The sequence below is a fragment of the Triturus cristatus genome, chromosome 6 (genome assembly GCF_964204655.1).
Source record: "Triturus cristatus chromosome 6, aTriCri1.1, whole genome shotgun sequence".
Taxonomy (NCBI): Eukaryota; Metazoa; Chordata; class Amphibia; order Caudata; family Salamandridae; genus Triturus; species Triturus cristatus.
In genome coordinates, this window is record NC_140589.1 from 1,394,371,959 (window position 1) to 1,394,395,059 (window position 23,101).

Sequence of the window (23,101 nt, forward strand, 5' to 3'; positions counted from 1 at the left end):
GTAGTGGGTTGTTGTAATATAAGGTGTTCCGGATGGTGGTAAGCAGCATCTTATAACCTTCCGATATATCCATGTAAGTATGATCAATGAGTGTGAATGGTTTTAAAGGTGGGTCTTTCATGAGTCTTCCAACCTTGTTCTGAACCTGTGCACGTATGTACGTGTGTATGCATGTGCACGGGTGTTATCAGTCAGTCCTGTCACTGCATATTGACGCAGTGTACTTTACTGCATGACTCTTCTGGCCAGTGAAGGATAGGAGTCAAGCCATATTTGCCAAGGATTGTGGAAGGGCATATGCAATTAAATAATTTCCACTTAAAGTCCCACAGCAACATTTCTCAATTCTTTTTGTTTCTATTTACACAAAACGGTAAAATGTAATAACTGCAAGAGTAATATTCGTGCCTTCAATTATTCGCTAACATCTTTGCAATACCTTAAGCCCAGTTTTACTTACAACATATTTCATTCACGTCTTTGCTCTTAACGTACATTACAAACACAGCATTAGTTTAAATTCTTAAAAATTGTAATCTTTTTCTCTTTTCAGACATATTAGATGGGCTGCCACATTCGGTAGAAGTGCGTAAGTGTGGAGTAAAACTGCAACAGAGGCTTTGGACAGAAACACAACCAGCGGCAAACTCTCAACAAGAAATTAGTCAGAGGGCCAAAAAAGAAGGGTCTCCTACTTTGCTCCCTTGCCAGCAGGTAGCCAACGCATACTCCCACAAGCCCTAGAAAATCTAGCAGTTTACTCCCAACCCAACTGCATTGCTCTTATCAGCTGACCACACAGTGTATCCAATGGGTACATCTAATCTGACAGTCTAGGAACACAAATTAATACACTCACTATACCAATCAGATCTTGGAATGGCTGCATTATGGCAACCAAAACATGTTGTAAATACGGAATTCAGAGTCTATTTTTCCTACCAGATCCTGAAGAGAGCTTCCAGAGTTCTTTGTGCTTGTTCCCTTTTATTAGAACTACGTAAAGCCGCCATGGGTCCATGTTGATTTTAGAAGAATGTCTCCCTATGTCGAAGGTAGGGCAGATAACCCCCAAATTAAGTCACAGAGGACCTTATCTTATGACAAAATAGAATAACGATTACTAATAGGTTATGAAATAAAACGTATCAATTTGAGTTATCCAAACACAAGCGGTTTGTCAGGTGCCTTGGCATTGATTTGAACTGCATGAGCACTTTCACAATCACACACCGACTATTGACCTCCCGTGTATTTATATAGGGTAGTAGCCCTCATTGCTATAGATCTACACCAATGTGAGAAGGAGCACTGTGATGAAGCTTGCCAGCCTTTGGGGCGGTGAGGGCTTCTATCCAACAAAGAGTAGAAACCTTCACATTTATCTACAAGTCACATACTGACATTTGATACATATTGGTTTCTGCACAGCCCTTTCCAGGACTTTCTAGCAATAGCACAATACTTTGGGAACAGTAGCAAAATTGTATCAGGAGCATTTTCATGTTGTAGTGTGAAACGAACTTGCAGACATATTGTGTTTGTAAATGAAGTGTAAGTAGTGAGTACATTTAATGGAGAAATATGAATGCAGATGTGTAGTTATAGTACATCAATATTATTTGATAGTCTAAAATTGTGAAGTCTTTGGCTACAACATTGTTATATCAGGATATGCTTTTGAGTCATCTCTTGGAGCAGGTAAGAGATTTAAACACATACTACACTGCAGTGCTCAGTGTAATGCACACCACTGAGCCACTCCAGCGAGTCATTTTAAAAAACTGCAAACTCGTAATTAAACTGGGAGAAAGTAGTTCATCCTTTTGTGAAAAACCTGTTTTCCGCTGTGGACATATTGAATCCTTTAAAAAGTCTTTCAGTCCAAGGCCCATTCAGAAAGGCAGCCACTTCCTAAAAGGAAAACTTAAGTGGTAAAAGAAATCAAGTAACTAGCACAGCCACTTAAAAGTGTCAGTCCCTTGCTAATGTCAAAATTATGTGCCTGTCCATCTCAACCTAGTCAGAAACTGGAATTACCAAGCCAGCACTTAAACGTCTCTTAATGCAGGAGCAGTACACAGCAGCTGTCACAGCCCAAAATGTTTCACAAGTCCATTAAGCCCCTTCAGACAACAACTCCAAACTATCCCACCACAAATTAATTAGGCCCGCATCTTGGAGTCTATTTAGAGCCAGGCCAAGAAAGAATTGGGCCTTTCCATGATGTGTTGACTTCCCAAGTGTCCCGCACAGCTGCATGTCTGTCTAGGGCTCCCTCAAATGGCAGGCCTTGCCAAGGTTTCTCATGATCGTTAGCTTCTGATGGGTTGGCTAACAATGACTGCACTTTTAGGAGATTGTGTGCTAGGCTCCCAGCCAATAAGTAGCAAAGGGCCAGGCCAGGCAGTCCTGCCATCTCTGGCTGCTTCTTGAGACCCATGTCACGCTCGCGTGACAACTGCTCCTCTGTGCTTGTTTGAGTAGTCCTGCCCAATTAGTGAGTAATAAGCGACCGTGTAAAGATGAGCAAACACGGCGAATTCATTAAACCCCCTCCCCTGTCTTTCCCCCTTGCTCCCAAACCACCTACGAGTCCTCCTCACGGCCAGTAAGTCGGTCGTAGAAAATCCCTGGAGTACACCTCGTATAATACTTGCAGGAAGCTAAGATGCAATGCGTACCGGGTAAACAAGTGCAGGCAAAAGGCAAATTAATGAAAAGCCATTTCGAGAGTCAGAATTAAATTATTTAGCTTCATCCATCTCATACAAAATTGATTCTGCTCCGTGTGGTCAAAATGGCCGAATCAATAGGCTGAAGTAAAAAAAAAAAAAAAGCGAGAAAAGACATGTCACTGCCCAAATTTATTTAATCCACTTTCGGAGAAAAAAATGGCACATAATTTACAGGGCAGTGTCTTTTAAACGTTTCCAGGGCGAGCGCTAATGACAAGTTCGGGAAAGCCCGTGCGCTCATCCATCTCCCGGGTGAATTGCAGGCTGCAGCATTCACCAATCACGATCTCGGCCGTGGTGAAGACTTCCAGGTCGCCAATGACGTGCCCGCCCACAGTCTTGCCGTCCTTGTCTGACAGGGATATATGTAGATGAGCCGTCTCGTTCAGCGTCCCGACCAAGGAAACGATTTCAAATTTCTCATTGAGATGGACAATCTGAAAAAACAAACGAAAACAAGCGAAGGTTAGACTTAAACAGCACATAAATATACAAATGCATAGCAGTTCCCACAGCTCTCTAAGCTACCAAGAACATATTGAATTTCTTTTTTTTTTTTAACAACTTTCTTTTCACGTTGTTGATTCAAAGATACTCATTATACAGATTTTATCCTTGTAATTTATAATTGGTGCAACAATTGGCCACAATATGAATTGTAAATATATTCAAATGAAGTCTTTCACCAGTTGTAAAACAAAGCAAAACATTACATTGGTCTGGAGAAGAGAAGCAGATATCAAATTGTTTGAACATTTTATTTAGCAAAAAGTATCGAATTGGAAAACGCAACACATTCAGGAGGGAATCAAATGAACTATTATCGCAAGATGTGAGAGGTACTAAGCACACCTTATAAAGCAGAAGGCTGTGAACCGAATGTGTGTCTATATTTTCAACGAGTAGGCCCGCATACTGATAAAAGAAGGCGCTTCATAAATCATTTCAACTTAACCTAACATTCCTAGAACTATACTAGTACGAAGTTTGGGTGCTTGGTCAGAATTTGGCAGAGACAATCAAAAAGTAGCACCCTTACCAATTAGGCTACAGCGGAGTCAGACTACTTGCCCGCTTCGACGTCATACTGTCACAACAAAATAAAAGTAGACACATTCATTACTTGATTACAGGTGCATTTTCTTCTAGATTCAGGTGTTCCTAGCTCCATTATGTCTGCTTCTATCTAGCACTTTAATTGGATAGTATGATTGTTGTCATGGGATTTGTCACTCTGGGTTCTTCACAGATGTGCCTCAACCTCACCCTGAACTCCACCATTTCTTCCATACCTGTCTATGGCACATCAGACCTTCTACCTGTGTTCATAATCCCACAGGGACATCTCACACCCCAAGTCACATGTCAGATGAACCCCAAACACTGTTCAGTTCAAGAAGCAAGTTTATTTAGACCATAGGTCTTTAAACATAAAACACAATAAAACACAGCATTTGTTTAACATTGTAAAAGAGCCATCATTAAATAAAAAGAAAATAATTATTACAAATTCATTATCTCCTTACATCATAATAACCTATTTTTCCTAACATCAACCTTAATTTTGTTAAAACAATTCCATACACAATTTATGAATGCAATCTAAAACACATATAAGATCCAAACATTTTAAATTTCTATTTAAAAATTTAAAATTACCCAGTTTAAAATTTCTCTTTATCAATACACGGTCTACTCCTCCATTCCCTATTCCAAAAAATAACCTTTTAACAGCCTGGATAAACTTTTCCACTGCTATTGCAATATCAAGATACTGCATGTCCATAAGGAGCTCAATTACTTGCGTCCGTGACCCAATAACATACTTTAAAAAAACAGGATGTAGGTACAATTTTCGTTGGTCTAGCAATTTTGGGCAATCCATTAAAATGTGTAAACAATTGCATTTCATGCCCATCCCGCATGAACATCGAACATCTACCGTCAGGGTCCATCAGTATTCTTTTTATTTTATCATTGAAGTTTGAAGTTTATTGGTTTATATAGCGCTGAATCACCCCAAGGGGTTATCTCTGCGCTAGGACGGTAATCTTAACAGCCAGACCAGAGGGATAGAAAAAGTGAGTTTTAAGAAGTTTCCTGAACTGCGAGAAGTTTGAACAGTTGCGAAGCTGAAGAGGTAGTTCATTACAAAAAGCAGGGGCAAGACGAGTGAAAGCTTTGCCACCACTGCAAGCTTTTTTTTCATTCTGGGGGTGCATTTCAGGAGTTTAGAACCTGATCTAAGAGATCGTGAGGGGGTGTACTTGATTAGCTTATTAGAAAAATAGGAAGGGCCTAGGTCGTTTAAGGCCTTGAAGATAGTGCAGCCTATCTTGAATTTCACTCGCTTTCTCACAGGGAGCCAGTGGAGTTTTTTGAGAAGAGGAATAGAGGGGGTTCTAGGTGGGGCGCCCGTTACAAGGCGAGCAGCCGTGTTCTGCACAACTTGTAGCATTGGCTCGAGCAGGATTAATACCTACTCTCACTCTTAGTAATTCCATTCTGAGCCATTGATTTGGTAGGGTGTCTAGGTAAGGATACCAATTTTCTTTCCTCCAGCTATTTATCAAATTGCACAGACTCTTTTTCTCTCAGATTCTCCATATCAATTAGTCTAGACTTATCCTTCCCTGGGGCTTTGAGTACACTTTTTGGTTCTTCAATAGACAAGGACTGGGGGTCGATTTTCACCTTCAGATTGTCACAGATGGAGTAGAGTTTCTTTCTTATTACTTTCGCTCACTTTAGTTCACTCAGCTGAATCTCCTTCATACACCAACGTGACTCTTTACCATCTTCCCCTGCCCTCAGTCGTTTCCAAAATCTAAGGAGACTCACTTGGTCCTGGACATTCCATGATATCAAGTGTAGCTCCAGCCTAATGGCCTGAATCATTGATGAGCTAGACAATGACATCAATGCTTTTAAGCATTTCCCTTCCTCACTGTCCCAGGTACTTTTCCCTCCTAGACATAACATTTCTGCCCCATACTGCAATTGTGGAGGGATCATTGCTTTGTAGGTCTTCAGCAAAGGTCTATGGGACATGGCATTATAATTACGGTTGAATTTTTTCAGCCCGCAGACCGATGTTAAGGCTTTGGCTTTCTGGGCCTCTAAGTGCGTGCTCCATTTTAGTCACTTGTCAAACCATATTCCCAAGTATTTATATTCTTTGACAACTTCTAGTTTTGTTTGCCCCAAAAACCAATTCCATTTGTGATCTCTCTTCCCAAAGCACAGTGTTATTGTTTTATCCATATTCACTGTGAGGCGTTTTGATGCACAATAGGCATCAAACGCATTTAGCTTCCTTTGCAGACCCAATTCTGTTTGGTCGAGAATTACTAAGTCGTCTGAGTACAGTAGACAGGACACATGCTTCCCATTTACCTTTGGGCTTGCACTTCTCTCCGTCATTAAAAAGAAAGGTAGATCAGCGAGAAAGATTGTGAAAAGAAGTGGGGCTAATACGCAGCCCTGTCTTAAGCCAATATTGATCGCAATCTCCAATGTCAAGCCCCCCATAGTATCTTTGATGACCTGAGCTCAGTCTGGCTATGTAACTCCTGAAGTATTACTAGGAGTTCTTCAGGAATGTTATAACTTTTTAGCTACTCTCAGAGACACTCCCTGTCTACTAGATCAAATGCCGCCCGAAAGTCAACAAAACAGCAGTAAAATCTACCTTGCTGTTCTAACGGCTTCCGAGCTAATGCCCATAAGGCAAAGCAATCATCAATGGTTGAATGCCCCTCCTTAAACCCTCCTTGTTCCACTGGTACAATCAAGTGTATCTCTACCCAATCCTTCAATCTACCTAGGATTATTTTAGAGAATACTTTGACCCCAATGTCTAACAGATTAATCAATCTGCTGTTTTTTGGGTCTTTCCTGTCCCCTTTTTTGTGCAGAGGCCTAATCACCACACCCCTCCATGATTTTGGGATAATACCTAAATCTAGCACCACAGAAAACATCTGCGAGAAAAATTGTGCCCACCAGTTTAACTCTGTTTTAATTATAACAGTGGGTAAATTATCTGGCCTAGCGGCTCGAGTTAGGTTTAGCTTCCTTATAGTATCCTTCACTTTTTCTATCGAAAATGAAGGTATTAACTCTTTTGCCTCCCATCCCTTAGGGGCTCTTCCCTCGGTTATTACTGGCGCATTGCTAGCCATATATAATTGGCCTTAATACTCCTCCCAAGTTGCCACATCAACTACACAACTCAGGATTTCCGGTGACCGCCTGAGGCGTCTTGAATCAACTTCCAGAAACTTTTGATATTTTTTGTTTCTATTGTTTCCAATAGGTTATACCAGCATTTTTCTTTAAATCTCCTCTTCATAGACCTCACTAACATTTTATATTCTTTCCTTAATTTAGTTAAGTTGGTAAAGCCCTCCTGATCATACCTTAGCCTCAGATGTCTTTCTTCTCTTCTTATTAACCTTTTTTTTCCCCTACACACTGAGTCAAACCAGCTTATTTGCTTTCTACATCGGGCTTGTGAATCTTTAATACCCTTTCTATTCCTCTTTAGGTCAGCTCTGAGGCATTGTAAGACCTGACAGATTTTTTCCTCAAAGAATGAAATCGTCTGATCATTCGTTCCATCCAAGGTTAAATTTTGTTAAAAGCGAGCTAATTTTACTAGATATTCGTCTGTTAAATTTGTAGTCCGGGGTTTTGGGTATGCCATCGATTGGGGAGGACTCTTTCACAGAATCTTGGGGGGCCCTCTCACTAATTCACAAAACAGTTGGTGATGGTCACTTTCTTTATGCTGGATTACCTTAAACTTTTTTACCCTAGCGAAGTTCCAGGCATGTACAAACACGTAATCTATGGGACAGTGTTGATTACCTCTTCTGAACGTCTGGTTAGTAGGACGGTCAGTACCTGTCCTACCGTTTAAGCTAATTAGCCCCCTTGAACCTAGGAATTTCCCAAAGGCTTCATCTTGTCTACTCATGTCGCAAATGGGGAAGAGTGCCGGCATTATCTCATAAGCTTTTAATTTCCTTAAACCAAGGGTCTAATTTTTTAGGGTTTAGTTTATGGTTAAAATCACCCATAATAATCAACAGATCATTTCCATACTTATCACTCAAGTAGTTCATATCATCTTTAAATAGACCCATTTCTCTTTCATACTCCTCTTGAGAACCCCATTGTATGTAGGTGTTCACCACAATCGCACGGTCATTTAACCTTTCAGAACCCTGTAAGGCTACCTCAATAACCAACACCCATTTGCAAGAAGTGGTTATCGTATTTACATTTTTTGCAGTTCTTGTGGAAATGAGTGTCATAATCCCCCCCAGATGGACGTCCAAATCTTAATTTACTGGCGGGTTTATGAGTCTGAACACATCCTTCAACCACTGGGGTGTTGTTGCACAGCCAAGTTTCCTGCAGGCAAACACATGCCCCTGTTATCAGTCTTGCTTGCCTTTTCCCCAGGCCTGCGTGACATTTGAGGAAGGCACTGTAGGGCTGGTTTTCCCTTTCTAATTCAGCTTTGGGTAGTAGCCTTATTCCTTCCTTTAGCATATCTTTTTCAGCATTTAAGATTGCGGTTTTTACTATCCCTGAGTAGACTTCAATTTTTGTCACTTTGTTGCCTTTGTTATTAGGTGTGAATCCTACCTGCCTCAGATCTTTTGATTCGATTTCTCCGGCTTGGACATCTTGAGAAATAAATCAAAAGTTGGGAGCGGTTCAGGGGTACAATTTTTCTCAGCTTTTTCCTCCCCTTCTCAACTTCCAAGTGTTCGAAGTATATCCACTTTTTATCACTCGAGTCTATTACCTTTAGACCCCCATTTTTCTTTTCACTCATATATTTGGAGTTTTTGGGCATTCCCCCCTCCCTGAATTCATAGGGTGATCCTTCTCCTCCTGCAAGTTTAACTATTTTCCCAACCTTTTCTCCTCTCTTTCTACTACCTGGGTATTTTTTTATTGACTTCTTTTCCCCCCTGTTTTCTCCTGTCTCATAGTTAAGTGATTCTCCGGATTCCTCGTTACACTTATATTATCTGGAGAAATTACTCTTTATTGTAATGTTACGTGGGGCTTAACTCCATTACCCCTTCCTTTTTTATAACCCTTTTGTTTTCCTTTTTGCTGCATTAGTTTTCTTGAAGTATATCTAGACTTTGGCAGCCTATACCAGGGATGATTGCTCCTTCTCCTAATTAACATTGGGCATCTAGAAATATACACATCCTGGCAATTATTCATTGACTCTCATTCCCCCCCCCATCACCTTGAGAAGAGGTATCAGGCACTGGTCTAACCACAGACGGCATTAGACTCCTGATGCCCTGTAATTCACACAAAGTTTGTTTTAAGCAGATTTCATGGGCCTTAAGTATTTTATTATTTGATAATGTAACATCTAGCAGGTCTTGCTGAGTTTTTTGCAGCATTAACATTACATCCAGCATTGAGGCCAAGGGTGTTGCCGATATATTCAAGCCCAACGAGCTTCTGTGGACCTGTTCTTCTAACAACTTGGAGCCCTGATTCGCCCCTTGACCCAAGCTTTTATCTGCATTTGATCTTATATCCAAATCCGTAGCCTCATTTTGGCCTTCCAACTCTTTTAAGATATTCTCCTCGTAATCTCCATCAACAGTGCCAGTCACAGAAAATATCCTTGGCAACGAGGAATGTCTTGGTTCCAAATTGATGTTTAATTGGCTTAGGATACTTTGATTAATTAGTGAATCTTCTATACTTCGGGCACTGCGTTCATTAACTTTGTGACTCAATATTGGTTCCTTTTCAAAGTCTTGACTTTTTAGGGGTGTTGGTTTCCTATTAAAATGTTTCCCCACAAAGTCTTTTATTGATTTGGACACCATGCCCCACCCCCCTTTCATACTTACTTGCGATATATCAAGTGTCAATTTCTTCTTTGGTTTTCTTTTTTGTACACGTTTTTAATGTTCTCCTCCAGGCCTTCCATACTCTCCACTGTAGATCTGATAGATTTTCTTAAAACAATATTCGAAGTCGGGGGGACTTTTCTTACTTTACTTATTTTTAGCTTTTTAGGTGCCATCTTAGAGGAGCTCCTACTACAACACGTGTTTAATCTCTTAACAACTAAAAGGTTATGAATGGACACTGAGAAGATGGTAGTAAGATGGTAGTAAGAGGGGCAGATACAAAATCAAGGTATGTCCAGCCTTATAATACTCCGTCTCCTTGCCACACTCGGTTTTTTTTTATCCTCTAGTGATTAGCAGTACCAGTTACTGCCTCCACTTGCACTCCACTTGCACAGTCCAAGACAGTTCTCAGTTTACTGATTAAATGGGACCTTAATTTAAAAAGGGGACTTTCACATGAACCCCCAAAAGCACTTACCTCTGCTGTGGTGTGGTATATTCGGCTTGCCGTGTTTCTACTGGCTCAATTAGCCCCTGCTCAAGGCTTTCTTTTTCTGCTAATTCGTGGGTCTTCAACCCCCCACCAGGGGTTCCCTCGGGGACACACTCACAACCTTTTATCCCTGGCACCAATTTCCGGGCCCCCAATATGCGTGTATTCGCGGTCTCCCTCGATATGGGGCGGGACAAGTGCTTCGTTGCAGCCTCCCGGCTAATCTCCTTCGCGCTCCGTTCTCCCTGCTCCAGCACGACACGCCGAACCTCTACAACCCGGAAATGGGCGTATTGCGTGTGGCGTTACATTGTACGGCAGCCGGCAACCCGACAAGAAACACAGCAGAGTGCTTTTCCTTGCAGTCAGGCCCAGTGTGTTGACTTCAGGGTCAGATGCCCCTGGCCATCTACATACACAGAATTATAGATGTGTAACTGAATAACTGGGATGTTTTCAATCAAGTAGTTCTGAATTACTTCAAATAGATAACGAGTGCAAAGCTCAAAATGTCCATGATGTCACTGAGAACCCTGAGATGAAAAAGTTCCCCATTATTCGTGTTAACCATTTCTAATTCTATGTTGTATACGGCCCCTCAAATTATCTTTACCTGGTTCCAACTTGTATGCAGGAGCAGATGCGAAATAGGGGGGTCATTATAGAACATATATATTAAAAAAAAGTTATATAAATAAATATCCTGGTCTCCTGCCACTCACCACCCTCAGCATTCACCCTCCCCAAAACTAAAAATAAATACCTGGCCTCCTGCCACTCACCTCCACCACATCACCAAAGTAAAAATAATTAGCTGGCCATCTGCCACTCAGCCCCACTACCCTTTGAAAAAGCCTTCTGCCGCCCATCTCCAAATATAAAAAAAAAAAAAGACTTGACCCCCTGCCTCTCACCCGACCCAACTGAAAAATTGGAACCTGGCCTACTGCCAATAACCTCAGCACCCTATGCGCTATCGCATTCCAGCCCAAAGCAGTGCTTTCAGCTATCACACTGAGAGCAGACAGTTGATACAGCGTGGACGGCGACTCAGAGTCACTTGTCAGCACGGTTTGATTTCTAGTCTCAGCGCAGGTCTGTAGAGAAATGTACTGACAGGGGAAAAGGCAGTGGGAACAGCACCACCCACATTTGCCCATCTCCTTTGTGTCTGTGGAGACCCTGGAGATGCGGGAGAAGGTTGGTGATACCAACCATCATTCTACTGCCAACCTCGGGCCTTCCGGGTGAAGTAGTGGGACAAAGTAGAAACAAGCACTTCCATCAGTGCAACATTGGTTAACCACTTTGGTAAACCACTACTGTGACATCACTGCAATAACCAGATTCAGATCCAGTTATTCACAATAAAGGCTTAAAGGCTTCCTATGGAAGCCATTTACAACATACTATTTCACCTCTTTATCAGTTTATCTGATGTTCCCAAACCTCCCCCTATATTTTACACACTGGTGCAATGCACACAATGCCTCCTTCTATCCAATTGTCCTTGGGGTACTGTCTGGGCAGTGGCTGGGGTTACTTCAGAGGTGGAGCATCCGCCCCTTCCATCCCCTTGCGGACTACAAGAACTCATCTACTGGGATGTCGCCATGCTCCTAGTAGGCCTATTCTTGCTTGTAAGTAAAAGGATGTTGACCAAAGAATATGAACATATTATCCGACCATGTCCAGACTACTCATTGCGCAGGATAGCGTCACACCACACAGTCCAGGGTGAATAGTTTACTTGTTTTAATTTGTTTTAGCCGCATTTGTTGCAACTCATAAAGTAACACTGGCCCAATGAATCATTAGAAAACAGCCTCACAAATTTTAATAGGTGATTTTTCTATTGAGCAACACGTTTAAATTCAGACACCTACCGTATGTACCCACATCAGTTTAAAGTCCCCATTTGTGCACATTCCTTTGAATAAGATAAATAAGCATCCTCCCTTTTTCTTCTTATTACAAATGATCACCAAGCCGTAGTCTCAGTAACTGCAGAAAGATTGCACAGCAACTTGAACATCTCAGTGGGATGCTGGCAATCAAGGATGATGACAGATTTGACCGCTCTTTGCAATTTAAGGTGATGGATAGAAAGTCAGGCAGAACATCTTGATTACAGTGTGTTGGCCGATCTGGAACTTTTACAGTAGTGATGAATCTTGCAATTGCATACGAATAGATGAGTCGAAAAGCAGCTAATGATAGATATAATTTCAGAGGATTGCTATAAGAGCGATGTATGTGCGTATTGGTATTTATAGAGTGCAAAGCTAGCTGGGAAGCGAAAGCCACTAAACAAGAAAACGGGGAATGATTTAAAATGTCGTAAGGCGAGGGTTAAAGTATGGATTTCTTCCGGTTGTGGTGTTTGATTTTTAAGGGTGGCTGGGTGCAACCTTTACGAGGTTAATTTTCAGATCTTGCTTAAGTGTATGAGCGATAGGACATGCCTGATTTGGGGCAAGACGGTGTTCCAGATCCTGAGTGTAAATCCTTCTGACTCAAGATCCTTTAATTGATTCAGGGAGGGAGTGACTAATGTTTGCCAATTGCTACTCCACTGAAACCTCGTCAGTGTAAATCAGCTCTATTTATTCTGTTCTTTAAAGGCACCTTTAATTTAGCACCATCCTAATCTAGCCCCTATGAGCCCTTGGTCCCATGGGTTGAATGATGGCTGAAGATGGGGCATATTTCTCAGATTCTCTAGGAATGACTGTAAGGGCTTTGCATCATTGGATGCATGCACCACAGAGTTCCCCCAATAATCCTAATATGTCCACCTACATTTGTTGCAGTACAGGAACTTCATTATTATAACCATCTACGTCTAAACAAGCAAATACACGGTTCTTAGGCAACTTGACTCCTAACATTACCACTTAGCACTATCGAACAACCTTTGTTGTGGGAACTTTGAGTTTCTCAGAATAGTACTATTTTATGCACACCATCTCTCTCAACCTTAGGGTTCCTAATTCTAAACTACCCAACTGAGTTCCACCGTCCTCTTTTAATGTTTACCAGTTCCTCCCCTCAGCTTAATTTTAAACTCCATACACTTTACTTAGAGATACTGAAACATACATTTAGTTGAGCACATTAATTCTCAGCGCTGAGTGATGACCCATGGATTGCACAGTAATATTGTTGTTGACATCTATGTCGATTATAGGACATTTCCGTAACAAGCACAACATTGGGGGAAGATGTGGCCTAGTGGCTAGAGCTCCCAACCTTGGAACCCGGGAACCCAGGTTCGAATTCTTGCCTTTGGGATTGTCTCAACATTGTGTGATTCTGGGCAGATTGCTTTATCTCCATCTGCTAAATATTAATAAAGTGATTTATGAAATGCATTTGTGTAATCCCCTACTAGATGTACAAGATCGTCTCCCAACCCCCTATCTAATGTAAAGCTCTTTGCTGCTTAGCTAGGTTTGAGCTATATAAATACTAATACATACTTACTTATTTACCAATAACATTTCTTCAAATGCTAGTCAAAGACAATTTTAATGTTGAAGAGATTGTACTTTAATGTAATTAGTGATTCAGGCCGACATCAAGGGTCCAAAGAAATATGACCACATTTCCTTCTGCCTAGATGGTGCTCTACTGACTCCTTTGCCAGACCACTCATTGTCAAAACCTGGATCATCATCAAAGCCATTTCAACCAGCACCCCGCCAATCTAGCTGACAAGCTTACCACCTCCGGTAACTTTAAGCACCCCCACAGCCATGACACCATCAGACTTGAGATGGAGTGCAAAAAAGTAAAAACAAGGCACCAAGCCTCAATTTAGGTGCCCTGGATCTGAACTAACATCCATGTTTCCAACATGCATTCGGCCATGGGCACCCCATCCCCATCACAACATTTTCATTTACCCAAAGTATATATTTGTAAATTAATGTGTAGTATTTAGTAGTAGTGTGTGTAATAAATGTATTATTTTCTTTTTCAAAGAAAAAGCTCTGGCCGGACAATGATTTATTGAGTGCTGTTGTTGCGTGCCAGCGGGTGGAAATTGCTAGCCCACATCACCATCCCTGAGTGGGCCATGGACTGCTCTGCTTCGCTACCCTGAGAGAGTCAAGTGCTATGATCGGGTACTTCCTTCCCAATAAGAAGACAATTGTGGAACTATCAGTTGCATATACCTCACATCCTGCACAAATAATAACCCAATTTCTTACACTTTTAGAGTAAAACAATTCTGGAGAATGGAATCTATTTTTTTGTTTTTTTTTAAGTTTTGGGTTGCTAGCCAAAAGCAGGGCCTAACAGGGAACCCAAAGCAGCCCTGATAAATATTGTCAGATCAGCCTCCATAGGATGCGTAGCGAGTGAGCTTGACCACTTTAAGGGAGATTTGGGGGGGTGGCGAGAGGCGGGGGGGGGGGGGGGGGGTCACCCTCCCCAAAAAAATGGAAAAATATGGCGAAAATGATTCATTCTAGAGCACATTTTCATTAAAGATTTGAATATTTATTTGGTAAAGCACAGTAAATGATGACCTGACAGTGCATTTCAGACAGATTTTGCCAAATGAGTTTTAACACTGTGTGATCGTGTACACATTTTCAGTCTAGCCGCAAATGAGTAACTTTTACCCAGGCATGTGACCATGAAGGTAACCATGAATGAGTGTCCACAGATCTGCTCAGCTCCACCACATCCCCAGGAGTCACGTCCGATGCATAAGTTCTCCTGTGCGTCCTACGCCATTGCAGAAGAAATACCTCTGGTGCAGGCACCAGAGGGATTTCTTTTGCTTCCCCAAAGCCTCGGGAGCTGGGGAAGAGCTTTCCCAGCTCCCGAGGCCCCCCACCCCGTTTCTGTGAAATGACGATCAGCGCGCACGTCGCGCTGATGTCATTTCATAGAAACCGAAACTGAAATGAGCCTTTAGGCTCATTTCAATTTCACTTTCTACGTGCTCAGGGGGCTATCTGAGCCCCCTGAGCTTATCGGCACTTGCAGTATTTCCATTTACGTGTGGGAAATTGCAGTTAAATGCTTATTGAACGTATCTATCTCTAACAGTAGAATCTATTTGATCAGCAGAATACATACTTCTGTAAAAGACTAGATTGCCCTCAATCTGATCTCTCTTTTTAGGCCTTCCCTAAAACGGTGCATGCACTGTTTGTTGCAAGACATTTTGTTAGCATACAGTTGGCTTACAGCCTGCCCATTGCTTACTATTGGCTGGCTGTATTGTCACACAAGTTTTTGCTTCTTATGTGTTAGCTTCTGTGGGTTTTACTTCCTTTTGTGTATGAACCTCCCCTGGAGCATAGCCGAAGTACTTGTGTCCTTCCACTTCTCGTGTTTTGGGAGCTACATTTATCTTTTTGTTTACTTACTCATAAAAGTGCCTGTTTTTTCTAGGTGTTTCCCTTATGTGCTTCTCTGCTCCCCCAAGCTCTATATCGCTCTCTCTCACCCATGTGCGTCTGTCTCACACCAGCGCACGTTGCCCTCTTCCTCCTGTGAGATTCTGTGCCCCCTTGTTGCTTTCTCACACCCATGTGCTTCACTTCCCCACCTGCACTTATGTTGCCCTTTCTCACCCGTGTGTTTCTGTGCCCCCTTGTTCATTTGCATGCTCCTGTGTCACTCACACCCCCATGTTACTCTCGTTCATCCAGGTGCTTCTGTACCCCTCCACTCTTCTACATGTTGCTCTCGGCTCATACATGTAATGGTCTTCCCCTCCACACCATGTTTCTGTCTCTCACCCTTGTGCGTCTCGGTCTCCCCAAACCAGTACGCCCACCCCATTACCATATTAAACAAAAAAGTAGGATGATGTGGCCACTGAGCTAATTCATTTTGTTGGTCAGTGCATGCATGTTTAACGCATTAACACATAAAAAAATACACTGACATAACCAATAGGTCTCCAAGGCTAGAATGCTTATTTATTACAGTGCTATGTTCAAATAGATTTTTATATTCTCTACCTGGCTTCTTAGGTTTCATTTTTGTGGGAAAGGAAGGCAAGGAAAAACATAGGTAGGCAAAACGGAGTATGCTGGGCAAGGCAAGGGAAGAGAAGGAAAAATTGAGGTAAGGGAAGGCCCTCCCTGGAGATAACCACTTATTTGTTCTTTTCTCAGATTATTTTGAAGCACAAAGGCCGCGCTTAACAGGCTCAGGGGACTCTCCCCTTCATTCATTATTGGGCATGGGTTAGCCAGTCCTTTGAAGTGCCAGGTGGAGCAATGGGTCATTTCAGACTGTGAAGGGAGTGTGTTACCTGTCAGAAAAGCACAAGTCATTCAAATGAGCTGCAGCTCAGCTCAGGCACGATATATTTCGTGTTAGGCAAACGAAATCTAATTTCACTACATGTTACTTGAGCCCAGGATGCCAATAAGTTACCAAGTAGCATTTTCAAATCAAATATTACAAACTAAATGTCACATCACATTTTTATACAGCAGTAGACATGATGTACAGGTTAAGCTGCCACAAAAACATGCAAGCTAAATCCACATTATATTTTAGAAACAGGTCGAAAATTGATATGCTTCTTTCCTGCTTTCTGAATCCCACTGTTTGTAGCTGCCCCGGATATCTGCGCACACAAAGTTGCCTTACCAGACTGGCATCGATGGCAAATTCTAAATAAATAAAGCGAGCACAAGTAGCTTGAGTCTGTTCAGAAGGCTGCGTCCTGTGTAGAGGCCAAAATAACATCTGTCCAGCACAAAGAAATGGGGGGCTACAGCACAAAGCTAGACTAAGGGGTGCTCTTATATGTAGAAGAGTAAGATAAACAGCAGATGAAGTATAGATGAGAGATGAGTCACAGAGCGAGACAGACATACAGACAAAAAAGGATCGCCCCTGAAATGTTTTTTAAATGCCCACGTTTCACAAACAGACACACACAACGTAAATCTAGGTCTGTGTGGCCTTGTGGGCGAAAAGTCTAACGGTATTTTGTGACACACAGGTTAGCCCACTTTGTACACCCATACATGCAAGTACATTTGCCTGACATGCACCTCTTACAAACAAAGGTAAGCATGCCCAAACACACATGAACAATATTGAAGGTGCATGTATGATGAGGGTGCGAATCTTTGTGTAAATGGCAGATGCAAAGATTGTATACCAGTGGGTACACACCCAAGTACGTACAGTGTTACAAAAACTAATACATATCTGTGTGTGTGTTCATGCCTGACTGCGTGCAAGTACAAGTGGAGTATAATAACATTTTTTACATTCAAGCACTCCCAGTTTTCATGTCCTGGTGTTTATATAAGTTACTAAATGAAACGTGGGCTATAGTCAGTGCTTCTGATGGAATATTTGGATACATAGATTTCATTACTTTTTGTGCAAATCACAAATTAGATAACCTAATCATATTTGGCATTTCCATGTCAAAGTAATTCAAGAAAGAAATTACAGCGGTTACGATTCTGGGATTTGGTTTGACTGTGTAAAACACAACAAAAGACTGAACTACGTGGTTATAAAAAATGGAAGACTCTTGCCATTCTGGTTATATTTTCTGCATTCGGCATATAAATACAAAGGTTGCGGCAATAACCAGTTCTCGTGCTTTCGAAAACGAACATGCAATTTGCCTGGATACACTCGAAGTAAAGAGATGTGAATGAGCTTCATTAATAAAGCAACATTTTTGGGGGAAAGGACTGCAAAAAGACCCTGGATCTGAGAGGGTTAATAACCTCGCTATCAGTCATAGCATGTACACCATAGTCCAACATGGCGAACTTAAGATCTCCCGCGGTCCCTGTGCTTAAGGGAAGCAGACCACTAACCTAGAGATAATGCGAGGACAAGCAACATTAAGCAGGCAAGTAACTAACTTACGTGAACAATTCAAGCAGCCATCAAGACACAGAAAACAAATGCAGTTATTTCATGAAAAGGTTACTTTGTTTTATGTACCTTTTCCTTTCAGCCCTCGCATGACTTTCCTTCCATTAATGCTTCACAATTTCTTCGTTCCTACCCCAACCCCCTCCGCCAACGCTCTTTTTCTCCACTGATTCGCTCTTTCTGGTCAAGTGGTGATTGAACAATGTAATGGCAATGATGGGGAAGAGTTCTGTAAATGAGTTTCCAAAAGGCTGAAGGAGAAGAGAACCGAGAGAAATTACTACTGCCTCGCTTTCTGATACAATGAGCAATAGTGCATTTACCTAACCTAGTAATTTATGTGCCAAATAGAGGGCTAAGTTATGCAGGAGCAGTTTAATCGGTTTGCTGCATCTACCGCAGTAAAATTAGCGTGCAGACAGAATTAAAATGCATCGTGACAGCGCATAGGGATGGTCAGAAACATTAATGGGTGGCGTGGTCCTTCGCATTTAGGAAAATTCAGTCCCACAGTGACAAAACATTAAAGGTGTCAAGATGACTCAATCACAATCAACTCTAATGTTCTTTTTCTATAAGGTAACAAACTTGGAGTTTAGATTTGAGCAGGATCCAGCAATGTGACATAGCCATGTCAGCAGACAACACCGACTAAGGTTAGCCTCAATATTTCAAGATAATATCGCTGCCGAATTGTTGGGTAGAGCCCAATGGCTGGTTGGGCAGAAAGGGGGTGACCGGGCGGCAGAGCACATGCCTTTTTAAAAGTTTTGCCTACAGTGCGCACGCGCGGTCAGCAAAAGCTACTGTTACAAAAAAAAGTTTTTAAATGGGCATAAAGCCTGCCGATTATTTACCAATACTTACCATTGGTTGGCGTCCACTACACTCCCAGTTCATTGCTTCTTACTGGTCATATCTCCTGCTTTCTGCCTGCTGCTCAACACCTCCTGCTGAGTTCTATGGGCTTCTGTCCATGCCGTGGAGAATGGATCTAGCACAGTTTCCAGTTTGTGTCCAGTGTTCTTCCATTGGCCGCGTTCTGCTCCAGGTACTTTATTTTCTTTTTTGTTTTGTTTTGGCCAAGCACTCTCCTCCCCAGTCACAGTTCCCCTCCACTGTCCGTTTCTGCCCTAGCCTCCTCCAGCCATTTTCACCCTGACCAACCCCGCCGCCTTCCTCCTTATCGTTGTCATTTTTCTACCCACCTCCTTATCCTGCTTGCCGTTGTTACTCATTCCTCCTGCTTGCTGTTCTAACCACCCTGCCTGCCATTATATAACCCGCCACCGCTCCCTTGTTTTGCTTGGTTTCCCCCAATCCCTGAGCTGTTTCTTTACATGTTGCACGGCAGCAATGGCCTTAGGTTGTTATACAGGGGTGGAAAGTATGATGAAAAGTGACGAACAGTGCTCTCCACCTTACCTAACAGAAAATGGTACCATTCAATTTTTAGGTCGAGCCTGGGCAGTGCATGCACTGCTCTGCGAGGCATGCTGGATTGGAGTATGCACTTGAAGCCCCGCCTACTCTCTGCCCATATTTGTCATTGACTTGTGTCATTGTCATTTATAAATGCTGGCTTCTAATTGGTAAATAGCCTTGTTAGTCCCTCCTTAGTACCACCTTGTCTTCATTTGTAACCTCCCATGGCGAATGGCCCTTTTTACTTCGGTTGTTATACGGTACGTGTTATTTAGTCTGTAAGCACTATTTTCTTTATTGAGTTTCTCTTACTGCATACAGGACATGCTCTGCTTCAGCTGGAACCGTTTGTATTTTTTTAAGCAGCAGGGCCGCGCTGTATTTTATCTTATGTGTTTTTAAATTACCAACATGGGCACCTGCTTTGGCCTGAACATGGGCTCCCGCTTTCAATAACCCGGGAAACCGCTTTCAATCACATGGGTGCCTGCTTTCATTTTAACACGGGCGCCTGCTTTCAATAACACGGGCACCCACTTTCACTGTAACCCAGGCTCCTGCATTCACTGTAACCTGGGCGCCCGCTTTCACATGATTTGCTGAATTTGGATAATTTGGGTAACAAACGGCAGGCGTTTTGAAGTTCCCAGCAGCTTCATGGCAGTGAAATGCAATGCAAATTTGCAATGCCATAGGTCTCAAAATTGCGAGATTTTGAACTATTGGCATTGTAAATGACAATGCCATTTATTTATGTGTTTAAAAAACCTGCAATAAAAAAGGCATGGTCATTTACAATACCAATAGGTTAAAGTTTCTAAAATTCAAGACCTATTGCGTTGCAAATGCTTGTTAAGGAATACCATCCAGGAAATGAGGATCCCTTCCAAAATACATCAGCTATAACTGATTCTGTTTGCAGCAGGTTACTCATTCAGCAAGGCAGCACAGGATATGATTGAAAAAATATTGGTGTAAATTGAATATACACGACCAGATGCTCGAAAAGTATTTCAGTGACAGTAATATCCTAAGGCCTAGGACTCTGCTAAATGAAGAAGCTGTGCTGGTTTGCTGAATGAGTCTGCCATTGGAAACTGCAAAGAATCATTGTACTGAGTTGTATGAGCTTCTATGTCTTCACAGTGGCGAACCACAGGCCCCCGTGGTGCGGGGGGGGGGGTCGGCGCTGCAGGGTGCCCCCCTCAGCACAGTACTCTGGCCTGAGAGCTCCTGATTAAATCTGGAGCAGGGGCCCAAATCTACCTTGTAGGCGGGTCACCTCAAGTTTCGTTACGCCATTGGGTCTACAACTTTTTTCACAAACATCGACTTACGAAACAGCACCATAGCACCTTCACCATGAAAATATTTGGACTATTTCTGTGTGAAGAGGGCCTGACTGAGAAATGTATGGACTGCAAAAACGATTGATAAGTGTGGCACAACCCCCCCCTCCCATAGTTGCTTCAAAAGTACTCCACTGAGAACGAGGCCCACTGCATGCACTCAGGTACTATAATACCCATGGAGTCTGGCAGTTGCGCCTAATAAGAGGCTGTGCTGGTTTGCTGTAGGAGTGTGCTGCTCGAAACATTGAGTGGAACTATTTGTGCTTGTGGCTGTCCTTCCAAGTTGTTAATGTGATCCTGTGATGAAGGAAACATGGTCTCGAGATCTTGGTTTGGGGTAGGTACAGTTTTTTACTGACTGAAAGGACAATTGATCTTGGATGGTTCTCAGGAACTCCTCTTCAGACTCTTTGTAATTGCTAATTAAGTGCTCTATATAATTAAATGTGTGGTAATGGACCGTGTAGATAGATTGATCCTATGGAGAAAAATGGCAAATCTGGGGATACCTAAAGATCTTTTAACAATAATAATTTCCCTTCATACATCTACATAGTGTAGAGTCCAAATGGAGGGTAAAAGGGCCTAACCAAACCTTTCCCCGCGAAGAATAGACTGAAACAGGGATGCTTATTAGCTCCCCTATTATTCTCTATATATATTAACGATTTTCCGGGGCGTCTCTCCCAAATCAAAAATTACCCTCCGAAATTAGCACAAGTTGACATACACTGTTTAATGTATGCCGATGATATTGTTATAATCGATCGTACCCCGATAGGCCTGCAAAGAAACCTAAATGAACTAAATCAATATGCAACTGAAAATTTTCTGGTGCCAAATATCACTAAAACTAAAGCACTCTCCTTCAGTGGCAGAAGGAAACCTTTACCTTATATATGGTCATTAGGAGGTGAACCAATTGAGACAGTAAAAGAGTATGTCTATTTGGGGCGTATTTTCACTTACAATTTACAAGATACAGCCCACTTCCAACACTTAAGCCGGAAGGCAGAATCCCACGTCGGGGCTCTACAGAGACTGTATCAATCTACGGGAAATAGACAGTTTACACCAATGCTGGAGGTTTATGGCATGAAAATTCCTCCGATTCTATCATAAGCCATGGAATACACACAAATTAAAACATGGCAATCCATAAAAGTAAAGGAGGGAACCATACTCCGAAAATTGGTAAAAGTGTCGCAGTCGGTACCAGTCCAAGCTTTTCGTCTCAAGCTATCTATAACGGGAATTTTTGCTCGAGTAATTTCCATTATCATTAGGTGGGCGTACAACCTATTACATGCAGCGCCAGACACATTAAGGCATCTGTTAAAACTGGAGACCTTTAGAGTAGAAGTGTTTGGGTATACTTTTAATGTACTGTTGCACTTTTACAGGAGTGGTCTCCAGCACTCTTGAAACTGTTTTTAAAACATTTGGCCCCTAGAATTAGCTATGAAATGGATAAAGGGCATTGCATTCAATTGAAGCATTATAAAGCGTTTGCAGAAAACATAGAATTTAAAACCTATGCTCCCTATTTACGATTCCAACTCGAGCACGGGGTAAGACGCTGTATTCTGCTCCTACATTTGGGTATACTCCCATTAGCAACATTCTTAGCTAGCTGGGATGGCACAAATAACTCCAAAGGCATTTGTGAATTGTGCAAAGGTGGCCAACAAGATTTGTTACACGTTTTATTAATCTGTCCTAATGTGAGTATAGTAGAGGCTCGTCGACGTTATATAACTCCAATTCAACTAAAGTATAATGCTAACTTGGCACAAGATTTAATTATGTTGTGTAACTATCCAGTCAATGAATTTGTTTGCCATAACTTGTCTAAGTTTTAAAAAGTTTTTTTTTGAAGCTGTTCTAAAGGTAAAAAGCACAATCTTAAGATCTTATTTTACTTTATTGAATGATGTATAAGTAGGCGATAAAACATTATTACTTTTCGATATTTATAGTGTGTTTTAAAAATGTTTTCCCATTTTCATTATTTTAAACTCAATAATAATAATTTTTTATCTGTAGTTGTTGATCTCAGTTGAGGTCTGAACCAAATAAATAAAAATATTACTGTGAAATTACTGTGTGGTAATGGAGATGCATCTCCCATGTTCTAGTAGACATTCTTTGAGGGTACGTTTTTAGCCTTTAGCACTGTGGTTCTGGCTTACAATTGGATGTTTTCTGGTCTAAAGGCTGCCAGTTCACATTTCAATTACTAGTTTTATCATCTGCAATTCTGCTCTGTGGCATCCATCTCAGCTCCAGCGT

The 23,101-nt window shown here is 41.8% G+C and overlaps 1 protein-coding gene across 2 annotated transcripts in view; it reads right to left on the reverse strand.

The window, feature by feature from the left end:
• Positions 1–2,854: 2,854 nt before the first annotated feature.
• Positions 2,855–23,101, reverse strand: part of LOC146821451 (uncharacterized) — a 314,989-nt gene continuing 294,742 nt past the window's right edge. The window contains exons 4-5 of one of the 2 annotated variants that reach the window (XM_085612405.1): positions 18,102–18,283; positions 2,855–3,175 (exon numbers count right to left, since the gene is read on the reverse strand). In XM_085612405.1, coding sequence (XP_085468531.1) covers positions 18,137–18,283 — 147 coding nt within the window. In that variant the 3' untranslated portion in view covers positions 2,855–3,175; positions 18,102–18,136. The remainder of the gene's footprint in view (positions 3,176–18,101; positions 18,284–23,101) is intronic. The other variant, XM_085612404.1, reaches the window with a different exon arrangement.